The 21,677-nt window shown below is 37.4% G+C and overlaps 1 protein-coding gene and 1 long non-coding RNA gene across 3 annotated transcripts in view; one reads left to right on the plus strand and one right to left on the minus strand.

Annotated features, from left to right (window-relative positions):
• CC2D2B (coiled-coil and C2 domain containing 2B) overlaps positions 1-21,677 on the plus strand; it is a 170,277-nt gene that overhangs the window by 72,013 nt on the left and 76,587 nt on the right. Inside the window, 5 exon segments of the mRNA XM_054660392.2 lie at positions 3,862-4,060; positions 4,440-4,576; positions 4,668-4,796; positions 14,197-14,406; positions 19,687-19,784. Coding sequence (XP_054516367.1) covers positions 3,862-4,060; positions 4,440-4,576; positions 4,668-4,796; positions 14,197-14,406; positions 19,687-19,784 — 773 coding nt within the window.
• Positions 1-21,677, minus strand: part of LOC104008264 (uncharacterized) — a 170,331-nt gene that overhangs the window by 12,582 nt on the left and 136,072 nt on the right. Inside the window, exon 3 of one of the 2 annotated variants that reach the window (XR_010146996.1) lies at positions 14,757-14,828. The exons of the other annotated variant lie outside the window; for it this stretch is intronic. This is a non-coding gene — a long non-coding RNA (uncharacterized LOC104008264). Of the gene's footprint in view, positions 1-14,756; positions 14,829-21,677 lie in introns of those variants that run through there. 2 annotated transcript variants of the gene reach the window in all.

Consider the following 21,677-nt stretch of genomic DNA (forward strand, 5'->3'; position numbering starts at 1 on the left):
GTGGTGGGCTCTGCCCAGTTTGAACTTCCCCGTGGCTTTGTTTACACTGTAAGGGGAAAACCCGCCTACCCAAGCCTCAGTAATGGCGGACGCCCCTTCCCCACCAAGCTTGAGCGTCCCAGGTCGACTTCAGACTGCTGTGCTGGCAGTGAGAATTTCAAGCCAGTTGATCTTAGCTTGCGGGGCTCCGTCAGGGTGGGATCCACAAAGCTAGACCACACAGCTCCCTGGCTTCAGCCCCCTTTCCAGGGGAGTGAACGGTTCTGTCAGTTCTGTCTTGTTGGCGTTCCAGGCACCACTGGGGTATGAAAAAAAAAACAAAAAACAAACAAACAAAAAAACCTCTTGAAGCTAGCTCAGTGTCTGCCAAACAGCCACCCAGTTTTGTATTGAAACCCAGGGCCCTGGTGACGTAGGCCCCCAAGGGAATCTCCTGGTCTGCAGGTTGAGAAGACCATGGGAAAAGTGTTCCTCATGGCACAGTCCCTCAGGGCTTCCCTTGGCTAGGGGAGGGAGTTCCCCAACCCCTTATGCTTCCTGGGTGAGGCGGTGCCCCACCCTGCTTCTGCTCACCCTCTGTGGGCTGCACCCACTGTCTAATCAGTCCCAGTGCGACAAGCCAGGTACCTCAGTTGGAAATGTAGACATCACTGGCCTTCTGCGTTAGTCTTGCTGGGAGCTGCAGACTGGAGCTGTTCCTATTCCGCCATCTTGCCAGCCACAGAGTTTTTTGTTTGTTTGTTTTGTTTTGTTTTGAGATGGAGTCTTGGTCTGTCACCCAGGCTGGAGTGCAGTGGCATGACCTCAGCTCACTGCAACCTCTGTCTCCTGGCTTCAAGCGATTCTCTTGCCTCAGCCTCCCGAGTAGCTAGGATTACAGGAATGTGCCACCACACCGGGCTAATTTTTGTATTTTTAGTAGAGATGGGGTTTCGCTGTGTTGGCCAGGCTGGTCTCAAACTCCTGACCTCAGGTGATCTGCCCACCTCGGCCTTCCAAAGTGTTGGGATTACAGGCGTGAGCCACCACATCTGGCCACACAGTTTTATGTAAACAGAATCACAGTAGTAAATGGCAATTCCATTTTTCCAGTTGCTCAGTTGAACCTTGGTCTCATCCTCAGATTTCCTTTTACTCAAATGCTTCAAATCCAATTTCTTACAAACCCTGTTGGTTCTGCCTTCAAAGTATTCCCAAATCGGACCCACTTTTCACCAGCCTCTCTGGTACTTCACCATAGCCTCTCATCAGAATCACTGCCACTGTCTCCCTCTGTATTCACTATTGTCCCTGTAGTCCATTTTCCATACCATACAGTCATCACAGTGACCTTGTTAAAATCTAAGACAGATTTTTTTTTTTTTTTTTTTGCTTACACTTTCTAATGGTTTCCTACCTCATTCACAATAAAAGTCCTTACAGGGGGGACCTGGTTCCCTTAGCACCTCTCTGACTTTATTTCATTTTTCACTACTCTCCTCTCTGTCATCTAACACCAGCCACATTGGCTTCCTTCCTGTTTCTCATTTACAGCAAGCTCCTGCCTCAGGGCCTTTGTACCAAGGTGTCTGCCTAGAAAGCTCTTTCCTTTTCCGTAAGCTGTGTCCCCCGCTAACTTTGGATTTCTGTTCAAATGACATATTATTATAGATGCTATGCCTGACAACCCTATCTAAAATAGTACCCCCAACCTACCCAGCCCAGCATTCTCTATCCTCTTAGCCTGCTTTATTTTTCCTCATAACACTTATCACCACTTAATGTATATTTCTGTGTCTATTTGTTTATTTTCTTCCTGGAATATGTTAGGCACACAATGAATATTTGAATGAATATTGATTAAATGGGTATCAAACTTTCCTATGCTCTTAATCAGTCATCTGACTTCCCAGCATCCCACAATTTGGGTTAAGATAGGCTTTTCTGGAAAAACAAAAGCGGGCCGTATCTCTGATCCTCCCACCCAGCAGAGTATGCCAGGGCTAGGTGCTGTGGCTGTGGCCACTTTTCCTTCTTGTAGGGCAAGCATAAAGATATTAGGTCAGTAGGAGTAAAGAGTGGGGCAAATGGGCTTCTTGGGTATGAGGAAGTCAAGGTTTAGATGTGAGCTGTTTAGAGAAGTTGTTTGGAAAAGCTATCTGCCCTGCAGCTAGTGACTACTGTCCCCATCACAGAAAGGAGAATACTACTTCTTTTGTAAGAGGCTGAGTTTGAGTGTGGCACCTTCCTGCTGGGAGAAAGGGGAGCCCTCGTTCCAGATATCTCATCTGGGCAACGCAGAGTGAGGCCTGGGGTTACTTTCAGAAGGTTCTGCTTCTCATACCACAGTTAACAAGGCATGTTCCTGTGAGAAGGGGCAGGGACACTACCCCTTTTTTACTGCACAAAACTCACTTGTATCCATCTAGACTTATATCTTCTGACCCCATTCACCCTATCACACAATAGCCAACAGCACACACATTGCTCTGCTGTGAGCTGCATAGTGAAGACCAAGAAAGTGATCTGGGATAGCAGCTGGACTCAGACTAAGTGAGGAACAGTTGAGCAGGTAGGACTTGTATTGGTCCAGATCACAGCTTGTCTCAAGCTAAAAATATAGGCAGATTGGGTAGGGCTTATAAAAAAAAGACCCACAGAGTCATAACTCAGAGGCTAGAGTCCAAGATGAGAGCCCAGCGTAGTCTACCATCAGGGCAGACCTTAGCTCTGAAGGCAGGTGGAAAGCCCTGGCCCACACAAGGGGTGTTATAAAGGAAGCTTGGTTATGAGAGCTCCAGTTGGAGCAAAGAGGCTTTGTAGTCTACGACTGGGATCTTCAAAGAGAGCCCCCATGTGGAGATCCGCCAAATCTTGCTCCTAGATGTTGGCATACTTTATTTAAATTCTGAAAAGGATATCATGAAGATTTCTGGATATAAAATATTATCCTGATTTCATGGCAGGGATATAGGAGGGAGGGTGTGATGATATGATTTTATATGAACCTAGTTGATGTTTAATGACATTACTTATTTAACTTTGTCAGTATTGATCGAGGCCATGTAGGGATTATCTAGTCAAAGGAATTCTGTGATTAACTTTTTAAATTTTATTATTTACCCTAAATGTGTGTTTTTGAAAATTGAGGGATTTTTGTCTGACTCACACACTGTCTCTGTTGTTCAGTATGTGTATATTTCAAATTAGACAGATAAAATCATCCAAAATAATGATTTTGCTTTCATGAATAGACTCATTAAATTTATGAGTATGATCTATTCATTTTAATATTTAGTAATGTATCTGTTTCCACATCTATGTTCAAATTGTTTATAACCTTTATATATATCATATATCAGAATTTCACTATAATCACTCTACTAGACTTCTATGCTGAATCTTTACTTTTCTTTCTTCTTTCTTTTTTTTTTTTCATGAATACCTTGTAGAAAAAAGCATGCCTACTCTACAGCACTTTAGGTGGTACTGTTTTCTGAATGATGGGGAAAAAAAGGATTTAGGGTCACATGGTCTGGTATCTTTGGACCCTGCCCTACACTGTGTATTCTCAGTAGTTGAAATATTACAGTTGAGTATCTCAGAACATTTTCCATAGGGGAGGAAGGGCTATTTCAGCAGTCTTTCAGTGAAGAATTGCAAAGATGGGCTATAGAAAAATCATATTGTGTAATACTAAACCTTAAATGAGTTCTAAATTCAGTGAAATTTCATTGTAACACAAGTTCAACTGGAACTTGTTCTGTGGGTGGCAGGATCAGACGCACAGTTCACAGTAAGGTTCCAGTACATTACATTTATTTGCATATTAATCATTGGAGACAAGCATGTAAACTTATTTTCCTTTTTGGTATTCAACAGAGACCAGTAAACCATAGTTATCCCAAATGCTTTTCACTTGGTGTTAATTTACAAAATGTTGCTGAGAGTGAAGAGGAAGAGTTTATGAAAGAATTCATTTTGACAGATATACTCAAAGTAAAAGCTGCTGACTATGAAGATGATCAAGAACAAATAAAAAAACAGAAGGCAAATATTTTTGTACCAAGTAGTTCTCCAGGTAACATTCTTTCCCAGTAAAATATTCAAGTCATTCATGAATTATGTTATGGGATAATAGCTTTACTGTATGCTGGATAAATAAAAAGTACTGATCTAAAATTATAGTAACTTTTCTATATTTGTTTTTCATGACTTCCCTGAATTAAGGGAACTGATTAAGAGAACTCATTCTTCATTTAAAAAATGTACATATATAGGCATATGTATTTATATATAGATAGAGAGAGCGAGCGAGAAAGTGAGAGAAAGTGAGAGAGAGGCTTTCTGCTAGACTTCAGTAGTAGGGTGTAATTATAGTTGTTTGTACTACTTATTTGGTCAATATCCATTTAATATTTTGGACTTTAAAGTAATATCTAAGTTTTATTGTTATTAAGTGGTCAATCAGCGCAAACTGCCAAAAGATATGATGCCACGTATTTTAGAAGATGAAGGATTCTATATTCAGAGAAAGCCAGAAATATATAAAAAGACCTGCAACAAAATGGAAAATCGCCTGCTTAAACTAGAAGAGGCAAGTGCACCACCTAACAAGTTAAAACACTGGCTACTATGTGACTTATTTAGCAAAATATTTAATTACTATACTTAAATATTTTTGATAGGGAAAATGTTGGTTTGGAGAAAGTGGAGAAATAATGTCATTACCTACACCTATTAAACAGTCATGGAATTTCAGACTAAACATAAGGAAGGAACCTTTAAATCCATTACTTAAGACCATATACAGGAAGGTAACCAACAACAATTTATTTGTAATTATGGTCAAAATTCTTGTAATATCAATTATAGCTGGTGGTTTTGTGGTGTTGATTTATCCTTTAAAGATACTAAGTCTACTAATATAATGTCTAAATCATGATGAAATGTTAAATAGCCCTTAAAATTATAGTTTCAAGGAATATTGAATGATATGGGGAAATGCTCAAAATAAAATCTGAAGTGAAAAAAGCAGAATGCAAAATTATGTATGGTGCTAATTTTACAAAAATAATGAATAAATGAATGATACTCAAGGTAGCCACTATTATAACTTCTACCACTACATTACTCTTGTCTGTTAGTTCTACCTATTTTATATAAATGGAATAATAGAATAGGTACTCTATATTGTTGTGTACAGCAATAGCTTGTTCATTTCTGTTGCTGTGTAGAACTCCATAGTATGAAAAATACGTTTATTTATTAACCATTCTTATATTGATGGATATAAGTTACATCCAGTTTTGACTATTACTAATAACACTACCATGAAAACTTGCACATCTTCTGATAACTGTGTGTGTATGCATTTTCTGTTGGTAAATATCTCAGAGTAGAAATGCTGGGTTATAGGTTTGTATATGTTTAGTTTTACTATATAGTGCCAAATGATTTTCTAAAGTGGTTGTACCAAACTATACACAAAATAAGAAGTGTGTGAGAGTTTCAGCTGCTTTATATTCCTGTCAACATTTGGTATTATCTGTCTTTTAAATCATAGCCATTCTGATGTACATAAGTTGTATTTCATTGAAGTTTTAATCTGCATTTCCCTAATGACTAATGAAACTGAACACCTTTTCATGTCTGTTGGTTATTAGGACAGCCTTTTTTATGAAAGCTTGGTTAAGACTTCTACCCATTTTTTTCTTATTGGATTGTCTGCTTTTTCTTATTGATGTGTTGATTTCTGGATGTGAGCCCTCATATAATGTACTCTATGGCTAATCTTCTCACTGTCTGTATTAGTCCATTCTGACATTATTATAAAGAAATACCTGAGACTGGGTAATTTATAAATAAAAGAGGTGTAATTGGCTCATGATTCTACAGGCTGTACAGGAAGCATGATGCTGGCATCTGCTTGGCTTCTGGGGAGGCCTCAAGAAACTTCTGGGAGGCCTCAGGAAACTTGCAATCATGGTGGAGGGCAAAGAGGGAGCTGGCACTTCACGAGGCCAGAGTAGGAAGAAGAAAGAGAAGAGGGGAGGTGCCACCCACTTTTGAATGACTAGATCTCATGAGAACTCTATCACCAGAACAACCCCAAGGGGATGGTGTTAAACCATTCATGAAGGACCCACCCCCATGATCCAATCACTTTGTACCAAGCCCCACCTCCAACATTGGGGGTTACAACTCAACATGAGATTTGGGTGGAGACACAGATCCAAACCATATCACTCTTAATTGCGCTTTTTGATGGGATATTCTTAATTTTAATGTAGTATAATTTACCATTTTCTTTTTCTTTAGGGTTAGCACCTTTTATAGCCTGTTTAAGAAAGTGTGCTTACTCCAGGTCCCAAAAGTATTCTTCTGTTTTTATTCTAAAAAGTTTATTGTTGTACCTTTCTCATTTAGAGTTACCACCGATCTGGAAAACAATGTGGAAAGTACTTTCTATGTATAGTGGTAGGTAGGGGGTCATATTTCATTTCATCCGCATGGATATCCAGTTGACTTAGTACCATTTATTGAAAAAAATCAATAAACCTTTTCTCATTATAATTCATTGTCATCTTTGACATTAGTCAGCTGACCATCTATGTCTTTAAAAATAAAGGACTAGTCAATGGAAAGACATCCCATGTTCATGGGTTAGAGGACTTAATATTGTTAAAAATATCCATACTACCCAAACTGATCTGCAGACTTAGAGCAATGCATTTCAAACTCCCAATGACATTTTTTTACAGAAATGGAAAAAAATCCAATAATTAATAAGGAACCACAAAGGACCTTCAAGGTAGAAGCTTTATATTCCTGACTTCAAAATATATTACAAAGCTACATTAATCAAAACAGGATGGTACTGGCATAAAGACAGATATATGGACCAATGGAACAGAATGAAGAGCCCAGAAATAAACTCACGTATATACAGTCAAATGATCTTCAAGAGGGTGCCAAGACTACACAATGGGGAAAGGATAGTCTCTTCAACAAATGGTGTTGGGAAGACTGGACATCCACATGCAAAAGAATGAAATCAGACCTTTATCTTACATCATGCACAAACATCAACTCGAGATGGAGTAAAGACTTAAAAACAAGACCTGAAACTATAAAACTCCTAGATGAGAACGTGAAGGAAAGCCTTTATAACATCGTTCTTGGCAGTGGTTTCCTGGATATGACACCAAAAGCATAGGCAACAAAACAAAAATAGAGAAGTGAGACTACAACCAACTAAAATGCATCTGTTGCAGTAAAGGAAACAATCACCAGAGACAGAAGGCAACCTATGGAATGGGAGAAAATATTTGCAAACCATATATCTGATAAGAGATTGAAATCCAAAATATATAAGGAACTTATTTAACTCAGTAACAAATTAAAAAATGGGAAAAAGACTTGAATAGACATTTCTCCAAAAAAAACCAAAGATGCATACAAATGGCCAACAGACATATAAAACATGCCTAACATCACTAATTGTCAGAGAAATGCAAATCAAAACCATAATAAGATATCACTTCTCACCTGTTAGGATGGTCATTATTTAAAAAAAAAAAAATCCCCTGAAAATAACAAGTGTTAGCAACAATGTGGAGAAATTAGAACCCTTGTACACTGTTGGTGGGAATGTAAAATGGTGCGACCACTATGGAAAATGGTATGGAGTTCCTCTGCAAATTTAAAATAGAACTGTAATATGATCCAACAATCTCACTTCTGGGTATTTATCCAGAAAAATTAAATTTAAGATTTTGAAGCGATATTTGCATTCCCATGTTCATTGCAGCATTATTCACAATAGCCAAGAGGTGGAAACAACCTAGCTGTTCATTGACAGTTGAATAAAGAAAACACGGTGTATGTAGCCATAAATAATAAATCTTGTCATATGCTAAAACATGGGTGAAGCTCGAAGATGTTATACTAAATGAAATAAGTCAATCACAGAAGAACAAATTCTGCATGATTCTGCTTATATGAGGTATCCAAAGTAGTTCAGCTTCATAGAAGCAGAAGGTAGAATGGCGGTTGCCAGGGGCTTGGGAAGAGAGAAATAGGGAGTTGCTGTTCAAAGGGTATAGAATTTCAGTCATGCAAGATGAAAAAGCCCTAGGGATCTATGGTACAACATTGTGCTTATAGTTAATAGTACTGTAAACTTAAACATTTGTTGAGGGTAGATCTCATGTTTTGTATTTTTTACCACAAAAAATAGGACCTTTCAGATTTTATATTTTCTCTAATTTGTCTTCTACTTTTGCTTTTTAAAAAATTCTTTTTTCTCTCTGAATTTTAGTTTGCATATATTCTACTGACCTGTCTTAACCATTCACTTATATAATTTTCTGCCATATTTTATCTCCAGTTAAATCCACCCAATGAGTTCTTTCCCTTTATTTCTTTTATATGTTTAAAATATCCCCTTCTTCACCTTAAGAAAAAGATTTGGTAGTGTTTATTTGCCCTTGTGTTCTTTCTAGTATAGGCTTAATTTCTAAATTTTAAATTTTTTGCCATTTTCTTTCACCTAATTTCTGAGTTTAATTCTGATTTATGTTTTTAAATGTCATATAACTTCCATATAAATTCAGCTCACTGTGAAAACCACATTTCTATTTTTATCTGGTTTTGGATACCTTTCTGGTTTGCTTTGATTTCCTGTAGGCTGTTATTTTGCTGTTTATTCTTTTTTCTTATAGAAACTTTGATGGATTTAATCTTGATCCTTTTCTACTGCTTATTTTTAGATAAAATTATTTTTCCTGAACTTTTATAAAAAGGCTCAGTTCAAATAACTTTTCTATTTTCACAGACCTGTTGTTTTTGTGTCGTGTTAAAATATATTGTGGCTGGATTTCTGAAATGTCTTGGCTCTGTTCCCTTCCCCAGATTTTTTTCTGGACCTCCTCTTTCCTTAATTCCTGTGGTCCCCGTACTTCTTAGTTTCGATTTCACTCCCAGTAGTTTCTATTCAGTGTGAAGCCTCATTCTGAAAATTCCTGGGAACTAGATTCCTGCAGCTCCTTCAGTCCTTAACCCAACCATCCACAATTGGAGTAGACAAAACCTGTTCCAATTTTAGCTGCTGTTTTTAAGTTGGCCTGCTGTACTTTCTGGTGCATTTCTGTTGGCTCTTTTGGACTCTCGTCAGGTCTATCAGATGTTCCATTGCTTCTCTCTGCTATCTCCCACACAATCGCCAATGCTATTCAGACCTTCTGAATATTGATGATTTGTCTTCACTGACTTGTGTTTTGGGTTTCATGGGGCATTTCTTGAGAACTGCTTCTATTATAAATCTTGTCCGTGGATTTTTGGTTTTGCTGTCTAGTTGCTCTGCCTCTTTTAATATAGGAATTTGGGAAGATCTAAAACTGTACTGCCACCGTATTTTCAGACCAGCCCATCTGCTGACTTCTTAATTTTACATATTTTCAATACATTTTTTGCTTGAAAGTGTTCATTCGACATTTAATTCTTCTGTAAATATTCTAATTTTCTTGAGATATATTTAGTCTTTTCATGGGTTTTTGCTATTTTTAATACAGTAATAATAGCTACTTTAAAGTTCATATCTGGTAACTCCAATATTTGGATCACTATGAATCTTTTTATTATCTATTTTTTCTCTTGGTTTTGCTCATTTAGTCTTGCCTCTTATTATGACAGGTGATTTTAAAAATTATATTCTACATTATTATATATGAAAAATTATAGAAGCCCGAGATGATGTTATCTTCCAGCAGAAATGCTCCATCCTTTGCTTTGTTAAGCGTATTGAGGATGATCATCTTCATCCAACCAGGGACTTAACTGATTTAAAGACTGAATTACAGTTTTGTTAAGGCTCATTCTGTATCTATATTTTCCGTTTACCTAGTATTTTCTCTGCTTGACTGCAAGCAGGGCAGGGTTTTTGTTTTGTTTTATTGGCTTGTTTTATAATTTATTGCTAACACCTACCCAAATGCGTAGCATTGAACGAATGCTTATATTATGTGTAATAGAACTCATCACCTCAGTCACTGTATGCTTTTAGGGTCCTAATATAATTTAGAAGATAAAGACTGACAGAAGAAGTTCACTGGCATAATCTTAGAAAATGTTATTTCCTACAAGGTGCTTATCATACCATGAGAGACTAGCAATGTCTCTGCCCCATCCTAATTCATAGTGGAACACAGTTGTCAAGATTTTATAAATGGTACCACCATACCAAACATTACAATATCTTCATGTATTTTCCCAGTTGGCTTACTATAAAAGAATCTATCACCATTAAAATATAAAAACATAAAAGAATAAAAGAGGAGGGAAAAGCCCTGCTATTTATCTTATTCTTTGATATTATGTGGCATAATTTCTAGACTTTATAGTGACAATGCATTTTATCTAAATTTTGCTCCAGATATAGCAGAGATATTTTGGTGTAATTATCTGGGATCATTGCTTTTAGGAGAGAGGCCTTTGAAACAACAACAATTTGTTGAATGAATGAATAAATGAACAAATGCATCATAAAAAGTAAATGCATAATTTACAATTATTGAAGAAATATTAACCACCATTCAGGTTAACCTTTGTAATAATCTAGAATCCCAAGTTGGAAACCACTGGGCTGAACAAGTAACTTTCTTTTAGTGCATCTGTTCTAGCTTCATCCAAGCACAATTACAGGATTTCATGGACTGCTATAATTTGGAAAAAATGTAAAGGCCATCTCACCAACTGTCTAAATTGAGTTTTAAAATTCTTTCTTGCAGCTGCTGTGATTTGAATGTGTCTCCTCTAAAATTCAGGTTTTTTCAATGTGATAGCATTAAGGGGTAGGACCTATAAAAGGCGATTAGGCCATTAAGGCCCCTCCGCTATTGTCAATGGATTAGGTGCCCTTATAAAGGGGCTTTTCCCCTTCCACCATCTGCCATGTGAGGACACAGCATTCCTCCCTTCCAGCAGACACAGCAAAAAGGTCCACACTAGACATGAGATGTGGTGTCTTAATCTTGGACTTCCCAGCCTCCAGAACTGTGGAATAAATTTCTTTTCTTTATAATTTACCTAGCCTCAGGTACTCTGTTATAGTAGAACAAATTGACTAAGACAGTAGCATCCTTAACAGATCATGTCCTAGATTTTGTGTCAGACAAATGCCTCTACCTGCCTTTCTCTTCTATCTTCTTCACATTTTTCGTGTTGCCCAGCCAGCCTTGAAGGAAAAGCTGATTTATGGTCTCTCACCAGAATAAATATAAGGGCAACCAAGGTAGATATAATAGTTGTATGCATATCAGAGTCCTGTCTTTGCTTCTGCCTCTGCCAGGTACTTTAACAGCTTGTTGTACCTCTACTACCCCAGGTACCCTATTTGCCTGCTATTTACTGATTAGTTTCGTCTGACCATTTGACTATGACCTTCCCTCTGCTCCCATTTCTAGCACTCTTTTTATATATTTACATAGATTTTTATATGTCAACCAGCTTGGATGTTTTTGTGCTTTTATGTAGCCTTTGATTCATTGTTGCCCAAATCTTTATGCTTTTGGTACAACACACTTACCTAGTTCTAGAAGCCTACTTAACTCACTCAGTCAAGTGCTGCTTTTAACCAATGTGTCAGGGAGTTTGCTACCTCTCAAAAGAATTCATTCTAATGTTGGACTTTTTTTTTTTTTTTTTTTTGAGACGGAGTTTCACTCTTTTTGCCCAGGCTGGAGTGCAATGGCACAGTCTCAGCTCACTGCAACCTCTGCCTCCCAGGTTCAAGTAATTCTCCTGCCTTAGCCTCCCGAGTAGCTGGGATTACAGGTGTGCACCACCACGCCTGGCTAATTTTTGTATTTTTAGTAGAGATGGGGTTTTGCCATGTTGGCCAGGCTGGTCTTGAACTCTTGACCTCAGAAGACCTGCCCGCCCAGCCTCCCAAAGTGCTAGGATTACAGGCGTGAGCCACCACGCCCAGCGGACAGTTCTGATTGTTCTTTGTTTTCTGTTGTTAAAGTCTGTCTCCAGGTCACTTCTACTTATTTGACCTTTTTTGGCCATAAGGAACACATAAAGTACTTCATCTATGTGACAGCTCCTCAAATGTTTGAAGCCTACAGTCACTTCCACCTTTAGTTTTTGCTCTCCAGTCTAAATTGCCTCCTTTGGTTGTTGTTAGATATTCCACCACCTCATTTACCCTCCTCTAGCTTCTTAGCACTGTAGTCAGTAGGTGCTGAAGAGGACAGGACCAAGGGCAGAGGCTTGTGTCACTCCATTAGAAACCCAAAGCAACTGAGCAACACAGTTATTCAACCAGTGCTGGATCTGCTTAACAAGACAGGATTCTCTAGCTTAGGAACTTTAATTTTCAAAAGTTCATTTACAGTTTAGTTGTTTTAAACGGAAAATGATTTTTCCTTGGTGTTTTCTTTCCTGTTTAATGGCCAGTTTACCAACTTATTACCAATTGTCTAAACTCTCAGGTGAAATCAAGAGCAGGTTTCCCCTTTTATGGGTTGGCTCTTACATAGAGAACAAAGACTTACCAGCCATAAACAAGCTTTATTGCTGTTTGTCTGCCTCCCTGAAACCCAGTAAGGAAGAAGGAAAGGTTCCTAACTCAGGAAAAAATAAGGAGGCAGAGATTTAGGCACCGTACAGATGGCTTTCAGTCCTTGAGGAGCATTGGGTCTGCCACACCAGGTTAGGGGTGGGACAACATTAGGTGTAATAGCAATGGCACAGACTGAAGAGCATATCATATTACACCAGACTGATCCAGAGAGTGGGCTCAGTGTGCTCCTATTTGGGTTGATGCATTCATGGCTTTTATCAGGAGTGGCTAGGCATTGATGAATCAGGCTGCATATGCTAAGTAACTCACCAACCCTCGTAAATTGCATTACTGAAAACCAATGATATTGAGCACATGCATATTCAAACATGTGCATAAATTCAAAATAGTGGACTCAAAAAAAAATATATATATATATATATTTTGAGACAAAGTATCGCTCTGTCACCCAGGCTAGAGTACAATGGTGTGATCTCAGCTCACTGCAACCTCCGCCTCCTGGGTTCTAGTGATTCTCCTGCCTCAGCCTCCCAAGTAGTCGGGATTACAGGCACCCATCACCACGCCCGGCTAATTTTTGTATTTTTAGTAGAGATGGGGTTTTGCCATGTTGTCCAGGCTGGTCTCGAACTCTTGACCTCAGGTGGTCCATCTGCCTTGGCCTCCCAAAATGCTGGGATTACACAAGTATGAGCCACCACACTCGGCCTATTCCTTTACTTTCTTAATAAACTTGCTTTTACTTAAAAAAAAAGGTGGTCAGGTGCAGTGGCTCACACTTGTAATCCCAGCACTTTGGGAGGCCGAGGTGGGCAGATCACAAGGTCAGGAGATCAAGACTATCCTGGCCAAAATGGTGAAACACCGTCTCTACTAAAAATACAAACATTAGCTGGGTGTGGTGGCATGCGCCTGTAGTCCCAGCTACTTGGGAGGCTGAGGCAGGAGCATCGCTTGAACCTGGGAGGTGGAAGTTGCAGTGAGCTGAGATCACGCCACTGCACACTGCATTCCAGCCTGGTGACAGAGTGAGACTCTGTCTCAAAAAATAAAAAAAAAAAAAGATGGACTAAAACAGATGAATCATCTTCCATATGATCTAAGGCCTACAGACTTCAGAAATTTAAGGACAATCTGGTATCCAAATGGAGACAATCTCATATACAAAAACAGGTGCTCTTCTTATAGGAATTGCTTAGAGGGCCCAGGCTCCTGAAGATAATTTCCCAGAGGATCACCAGTGTATTCATTTATAAGCAATGTTTTAATAAGTAATTCTCATTTAACTCTGGCCCACGGTTCTAAACACCATTTGTCATAGTGTTTCTATAGGAAATTATTTTTGGTTTTATAACTTGAAAGTCCAACTTCCACTCCACCAGCACACAATAGTGAGATAGATTACAATAGTTAATAGCAAGATGATTAAAATGCTGTAATATAAATATATTTGATGAAATTAAGGGCCATAATCAATTTAAGGAAAAGGAATCAAATTATTATTTTTTGTTTTTCTATATCTCTTGATTTTCCTACAATTGAAATGTTACTTTTGTAAGGAAAAGTTACTTATAATTTCAAAAGAAACTGAATCAAATTAACATCGTGCACTTATTTTTCTTTAAAAGGCAGTAAAATATGACCTGGAAAGTTCATTTATGAACAAAATGGAAGGTTCAAGGGAAATATACCAGTTAGACCTCAACATTGTGGGTTTGCAATTCAGCCATCATCATCTCTTCAATCAAGAACAAGTATTATGCGCAAGGCTTCTCCAACTTTATGAATGTTTTCAGGACAGGCAGCAACAGAATGTATCTCAGCTGCTTTATGAGAAGGTGAGAATGGCTTTCATTATAAAGCTAAACATTTAATATTGAAAAAGAAAAAATTCCTTGTGCAGAGCAAATTATCAGAACATTTTCTAAATATTTAAGTAGAACAATGGTTCAATTTCAGTTTCTCTGAAAAGAAACTGTAGGAATTCACTGGCTGGGGAGAAAGCTTTAAATGTATCCTATGGGATATTTATTTACCACAAATGGTTTACTAATCAATGGTATTCTTGGTCCTATAACTCAAGAAGAGTATTTGAAATGATTATTACTGAAAAGAGCCATGTGGCTGTTTTAAGTCTTATAATAAAGTATTTTAATTAAAATATTAGAAATCTTAATCTCATAACAAACCTGAAGAGTCTTGGTCTGAAGATGATTAATCCAAACAGTCATCTCATGACATCATGAGGGGTATATGAAGTCTGAAGAGAAATAGAAGGAGTACCCACTGATTACTTTTATAAACTTGTGCCTCATTTAAACTCTCTGCTAGTTTTCTGATATATGAGCATTCTCTTGGGAAAGGTATTTTGATAGTATGTCTCATTCAACTAATGAATACATTTGAAATCAAATCCCCTCTAAGCTATTTAATGAAACATTCAATCCTGATGGAGCCACAAAGCCGTCTCAATAAACTGGACATGAACTAATTATGAACCTTCATAAATATCTGTTATGAACCTTCATAAATATCTGCTTTTTTTTTTCTTTTTGAGATGGAGTCTTGCTCTGTCGCCCAGGCTAGAGTGCAGTGGCGTGATCTTGGCTCACTGCAAACTCCGCCTCCCGAGTTCAAGCGATTCTCTTGCCTCAGCCTCCTGAGTAGCTGGGACTACAGGTGCCCACCACATGCACGGCTAATTTTTGTATTTTCAGTAGAGATGGGGTTTTGCCATGTTGGCCGGGCTGTTCTCGAACTTCTGACCTCAGGTGATCTGCCTAACTCGGCCTCCCAAAGTGCTGAGATTACAGGCATGAGCCACCATGCCCAGCTAATATGTGCTTTCTAAAATATAAGTTTAAAACCCACAGGACTTAATCCTTTTTTTTTTTTGTTTGAGATAAGGTCTCATTCAGGCTGCAATGCAGTGGCTCAATCATGGCTCACTGCAGCCTCAACCCAGGCTCAAGCTGTCCTCCCACTTCAGCCTCCTAAGTAGCTGGAACTACAGATGTGCACCATCACACCCAGCTAAAGTTTTTTTCTTTTTCATAGAGACAGGCTTTTGCCATGTTGCCCAGGCTGCTCTTGAACTCCTGGGCTCAAGCGATTTGCCTGCCTCGGCCTCCTTATATGGTGGGATTACAGGTGTGAGCCACCATGCCCAGCCAGGAGTTAATCTATTTGATTTGATGAAGCAATTGTGTGGGAGAACTTAATAGATGAACACCATGCATTAGCAATATCAGAATATTTCCTAAAATAAATATTGAATATTCTAACTTTTAGTAAAATATGGCCACTTTTTAAATGAATGAAGGAAACAACTCAGATTAAAATGCAGATCATTTAAAAAGTGACTTGATCTACAGATTTCTGCTTTATAGAATTTTTTCCCACAATATTATAGAATCTTTAAAATCCGATTTAGCAATATCAATTTTAGTTTATTAGAGTACCATCTATTAAAGTATATATAGACTCTGGGTTTATTTTTCATGTATATGCATGGCTCTGCATAAAATAAAAACTTTTGGGGTTATTATTTACAATATGTTTCAGTATTATTATTGTATTAGGAGCCAAATGTAATTTCTTAGCGGATTTTTGCTTTTTTTCAATTTATTCTCTTATGTGAATGTAAACATTTTCTCTAACTCCCAGTAAATTGTGAAAAGAGAAATGTGCTTGGAAGTGTGCGTGATCTTCCCTTCTGAGGTAGAGAAGAGCAGTGGGGAAGAGAAGAAAAGGCCAGGTGGTGCAGAGCATGTTCATTGGCCTCCCACTAAAAGATTAATTTCTTAAACATGGATAATTTAGTCCCTGGGTGTGAAATGTATGGCTTTGCCTGTTCCCAGTGTTTTCAAACCAATTCAGAGTAGTGGAAGAGTCATTGGCATCCAAGGAATTCTTAAACTGAAATATGCTCCTTTATATGAGTATGACTTCCACTTAAAGAACAAAGAGGGATGTTGCTGATACTATGAGAGAGTAGAAAGGATGCTCAGCTATGCAGACTTCTGCTCTTTTTCCCTCTAGCTTTAAAAAATTGTACAAGTAATACTGGAATACGTTCTCACTGGAAAAGATTAATTGTAGAAGTGTCAAGATGTGAAAGCCCTACTTCGTTCTTCACCTCATGGTTTGGACATCCTTTAGTTCTTTGAGTACATCCTTAAAGTTCTCCTCTCCCTGTATTTCTATATGTATGTATGCCATGATTGTTTTTAACATAAATTGGATCTTACCATATGTATTATTTGGCAACTTGGTTTTTTTTAGATACAGCATCTTGTTATGTTGCCCAGGCTGGACTCAAACTCCTGGGCTCAAGCAATCCTCCCACCTCAGCCTCCCAAGTAGGTGAGACTACAGGTGTGCACCACCATGCCCAGCTGGTTTTCTGAAATTAATACTCTATCTTGGAACTTTTTATGTATCACTATATATATATAGGTCCATAATATAGGTTTATTTTAATATATTTAATCACTCCCATTCAATGGCACTTAGATCATTTATGATTAATAATGAAGCAGTGAATATCCTTGTACCTATATATTTGAACACATATATAAAAACTTCTATAGGATAGATCCATAGAAGTGAAGTTGCCTGGTCAAAGGTAAGGGTATATGCAGTTTAAATTTTATTAGAAAGTGATAAAATGCCTTTCCCAAATGTTTTTCCAATTTGAATTTCCACTGGCAAGGCAGGACAGAGCCCACTTCCCAGAGCCTTCACCAATATTCAGTATTTTTCTCTAGCTTTATTTTTAATTAATTCACAAGTTAAAAAAGAATATATATATTTTTCTAGATGTAAGTCCATAAAAGAAGTATGTCTTTTAAATATGTTTTGTATATTTTTGTCATATTCTGTTACTTGCTTTTAAACTTTATTATATATTTTGGCAAACATTTTAAATTAAAAAAAATTCTTTTTTGAGAAAGGTCTCACTCTGTCCCCCAGAGTGCAATTATAACTCACTGCAGCCTCTAACTCCTGGGCTCAGGTGATGGTCTCACTCAGCCTCCCAAGTAGCTGGGACTACAGGTACATGCCACAACACCCAGGTCATTTTAAAAAAAAATTTAAGAAACAAGGTCTTGCTGTATTGCCAGAGTGACCTTGAAATCTTGGCCTCAAGCAATCCTCGTACCTCAGCTCCCTGAGTTGTTGGGATTACAGGCATGAGCCACTGAGCTTGGCAAGCATTTTACATTTTTACGACGTCAAATCTGTTCATCTTTTCCCTTGTGAATTTTAGATTTTCTTGTTTGCTTCCTAAGCTTCCTAAGACCTTCTCTACCCCAAGTTTACCAATTAGCATATTTTTGGTTGCAATTCATGGAGAACTTCATCTCAGTTACCTCAGACAATAAGGAAAAGGCATTACCTCATTGTCCAAGTTAGGGCAGCTCTAGGTTTGGTTAATTTGGTGTCTCGACGATATTATCAACAACCCTAGCCTTTTCTGTCCTTCTCTTCATCTTCAGCAAGTTGACTTGGGGTTAGCTCTACTTATGGAAGCTAACCAAGTGGCTGCTCCAGTTGAAGGCATGCTGGTGAGACACACAATATGCAGCGTAGTGTCTCACATTGAGAGCCTTCTCCAATCTCTCTCCTGCCCTGCAGCAGATTTCCCCTGATATTTCATTGACTAGAATTATTTTGCATGATAATGCCTAAACCATTCATTGGCAAGAATGAAATTGCTGCAAATAGCTGCACTAATCAGTTTACCTCAAAAACACATGGAAAATGATTGAGCAATTGAACAAAATTGGTGTTCTGCCAACAAAGAAAAATGATCCTTTAAGGGCAATGAATAGTGTCTGACAGACCAAAATTACAAAGACTTCCTTTTATATATCCTTATGGTATATATTATGTATGTATTTGTGTATGTGTATACATATGGATTTGTGAGTATATATGTGTGTGTCAAAGGGCATGTGTGTATATTATTTCTAGCCTTTTCTATCTAGAGTTTATATCTGTGTCTCAGGTGAGACTGGGCTCCAACTCCACTCTTTCTCCCAAAAGAGCAGCCTAATATCCAAATACCATCATTTATTTCCCTATTGATTTAAAATACTAACTTTATCCTATACCAGCTGCACATATTTATTAATATATAGGTTTGCTTGAGGACTGTCTGTTCCTCATATGACATATTTGTCTAGTTCCGTACTGTTTCATTACCATATTTAATTATTAAATTATATGTCATAGCACAAGTGCCTCCTCGTTGTTCTTTTCTAGAATGTTTTTGGATACCCCATAGATTTTATCTTCTACATGAACCTTAGAATTAGCTTGTCACCTTCTATTTTTAAAACCCTGTTACCATCTTTATTGTGATTGTGTTGTACTGTTACATTAATTTTGAAAGAAATTTGATCCTCATAAAAATTGGGTTTCCTCTTCCAGGAATATAGTTTGTTTTCCTATGTTTAGGTCTTCTTGTATGTCTTCCAGTAAAAGTTTATATCAATTGACTCTAGTCTTGAAGTTCCCACAAATTACCTCCAACTGTGACAGACGTCTCCTTTATGTGTTTTAGGGCCTAGTTTCCTCCAGTTCTATTGTTCTATGGATGTTACTCTGTTTTATACCTTCTGCAGTATATCTTGTTCTCTTGATTTTATTCTTCTTGTTTTCCTACATTATGCACTTATCCATAAAGATAGTTATCAATATATGTATATAGATATGAATGTGATGGCAATGAATGTGGATAAAGACAGACATATATTTTTTCTGTAACTATGGGATTTTAGGTGAAAGATAAGATTGATACCTGTGCTCAATATGCCTTCTTGATCTAATGGCATTTCTTTATATCAATTGATGAATTGATTGTCTAGTAATGTTCAAGATACTAGATGTTATTAGATACTAAATTGACGTTTATTGCCTACATAGATATTGAGGCCTTTCTCAGTTCCTCCCCAAGGTGCTTATATAAAATATATTGTGGAAGATAAGCCAATAATACACACAAAGTTATACATTTGTTCTGCTGCTGCACACACCTTGACCTACAGGTGAACTGGATCAATGGTAACAGGCAGATAAAATATACCAAAGAGCTCTTTTTTTTGTTATAGCTGAAAGCACTGACAGATGCTACCAAATTGTCAAATGAAAATTCAGAAATAAACCAGCTGACCAGAAAATCTTTACAAGATTATTATTGGCAAATAAGGTAGGTTTTGAGCCATTCATGTTCATCAAGCATTCATTAAGTAACTTCTTTAGACAAAGTACTGCACTTTCTATGGAAGATAAAGAAAAGTACACAATCCTTACTTTTTAGGCGATTACAGAAATGGTTTCAATCTTTTTTAAGACCCACATTTGTGTAAAAATATTTCACAGGGGTGCCATGTGAAAATAGTTCTAGTTTTAACATCCATTGATTTGTTTTAAAAAGTTGAAGAACTATGAGTTCATGAGTACTTTGAAATGGACTTGGATTATATTGATCTGAAGTGTTAGTATATATTTGAGAATTAGTGCACATTTACACATGTGCAAGATATATTATTATTTCAGTCTAAAGACAATATTTCACAAGTAGTGAATTTAAGGACCCCTGTAAAAAGCATGGTCTACAAGTTGGGAGCCATTGGCTTATAGACTGGAAAGCGAAGTTATGAAAGTATGAAATAACTGGGAAAGTAATTCCAAGACAAAACATATTCATGTGTCACAGAATCTCTAAAAGCATGAAAATTCACTGGAAGGTATTCATAATCAGAAGACAGGCTTCATTCAGACTTCTGACATGAATTTATACAACTTATTTAGCCTAAAATCTATCTCAGATTTAGAATTTAACTTAAAGTAGTCCCAGATTGGCATTGGCACCAAACAACTGGCAAAGCAAATACATATTTTTTCTGAAAGAGCACAATTTTAATCCTAGCTCAGAGATTATTCAAAGATATAACATTTTAAGGAACATGAGCTTACAGTTTACAACCTCTTCTATCACACACACACAAAGACAGCATGAATAAGAGCCAGCAGAAATAATAGAAGGCTCATACAAGCAAAAGCTTAAGAAAATAGAATTATCAAATATAGAAAATAATATAACTTTTTAAAATATGATTTAAAAATAAAAGACAAGCTTGAAAATATGATCTACAAACAAGATATAGTAAATAATTGAGTACTTCTTGAGCTATTTTTATATAAGAAGAACCAAAGAGAATTTATAGAATTGAAAAATATAAAATGAAAATTAAAAAATTCAATGGAAGGAGTTTCTAGGAAGATGGAAGAAGAAGAAGCACTAGGAATTAATCTGCCCACCCAGACAACAGTTGTACTAGCAGAGAACCTGTCTGATGTAACTGCAGTTGTCCCTCAGTATCTGCAAGGGATTGGTTCCAGAACCTCCTACACATACCAAAATTCATGGATGTTCAAGTCCCTTGTATAAAATGACATAGTATTTGCATATAACTTATACACACCCTCTCATATACTTTAAATCACTTCTAGATTATTTATAATACCCACTACAATGTAAATGCTATGTACATAGTTGTTCTACTGTATTTGTTTATTCACATTATTTTTTACTCTTGTATTGTTATTTTTATTGGCTTTTTAAAAAATGTTTTAAATCTGAGATTGGTTAATCTATAGATGCAGAACTCATGGATATGAAAAGCCTATATTTTGGAACTCTGGAGTCTACTGAAGGCTTGCAGCATCCAGAGGAAGGCTTGGGTGGTAAATTGGGGTTAATTTTGGTCAATGTCAGTTCTTAGCACAGTAGCAGCTATCCCCCCACCCCTGCCCCTCAGCCCCATGGCAGGCAGCTGTGTACGTGTTCCTGGAGTAATCCACACACATTTTTCAGGAGCCCAAGGTAAGCAAAAAGGACCTTATCCTACAAATATTGAGGACCTGTGCTCTGATCACTGCTTACTTCTAACCACAGAGGTGAAATGAGAGGGGGACCATTATTGTTGTACTTTTCCCCATTGTTGCAAGCCCCTCTATCTCTGGATAAAGTGACTTCCAGAGGATTTAAAAGGCTGGTGCCCCTTCCCCTCCCCTTCATTGTTTCTTTTTCTTCTTT

Source organism: Pan troglodytes, chromosome 8 (assembly GCF_028858775.2).
Source record: "Pan troglodytes isolate AG18354 chromosome 8, NHGRI_mPanTro3-v2.0_pri, whole genome shotgun sequence".
NCBI classification, from domain to species: domain Eukaryota; kingdom Metazoa; phylum Chordata; class Mammalia; order Primates; family Hominidae; genus Pan; species Pan troglodytes.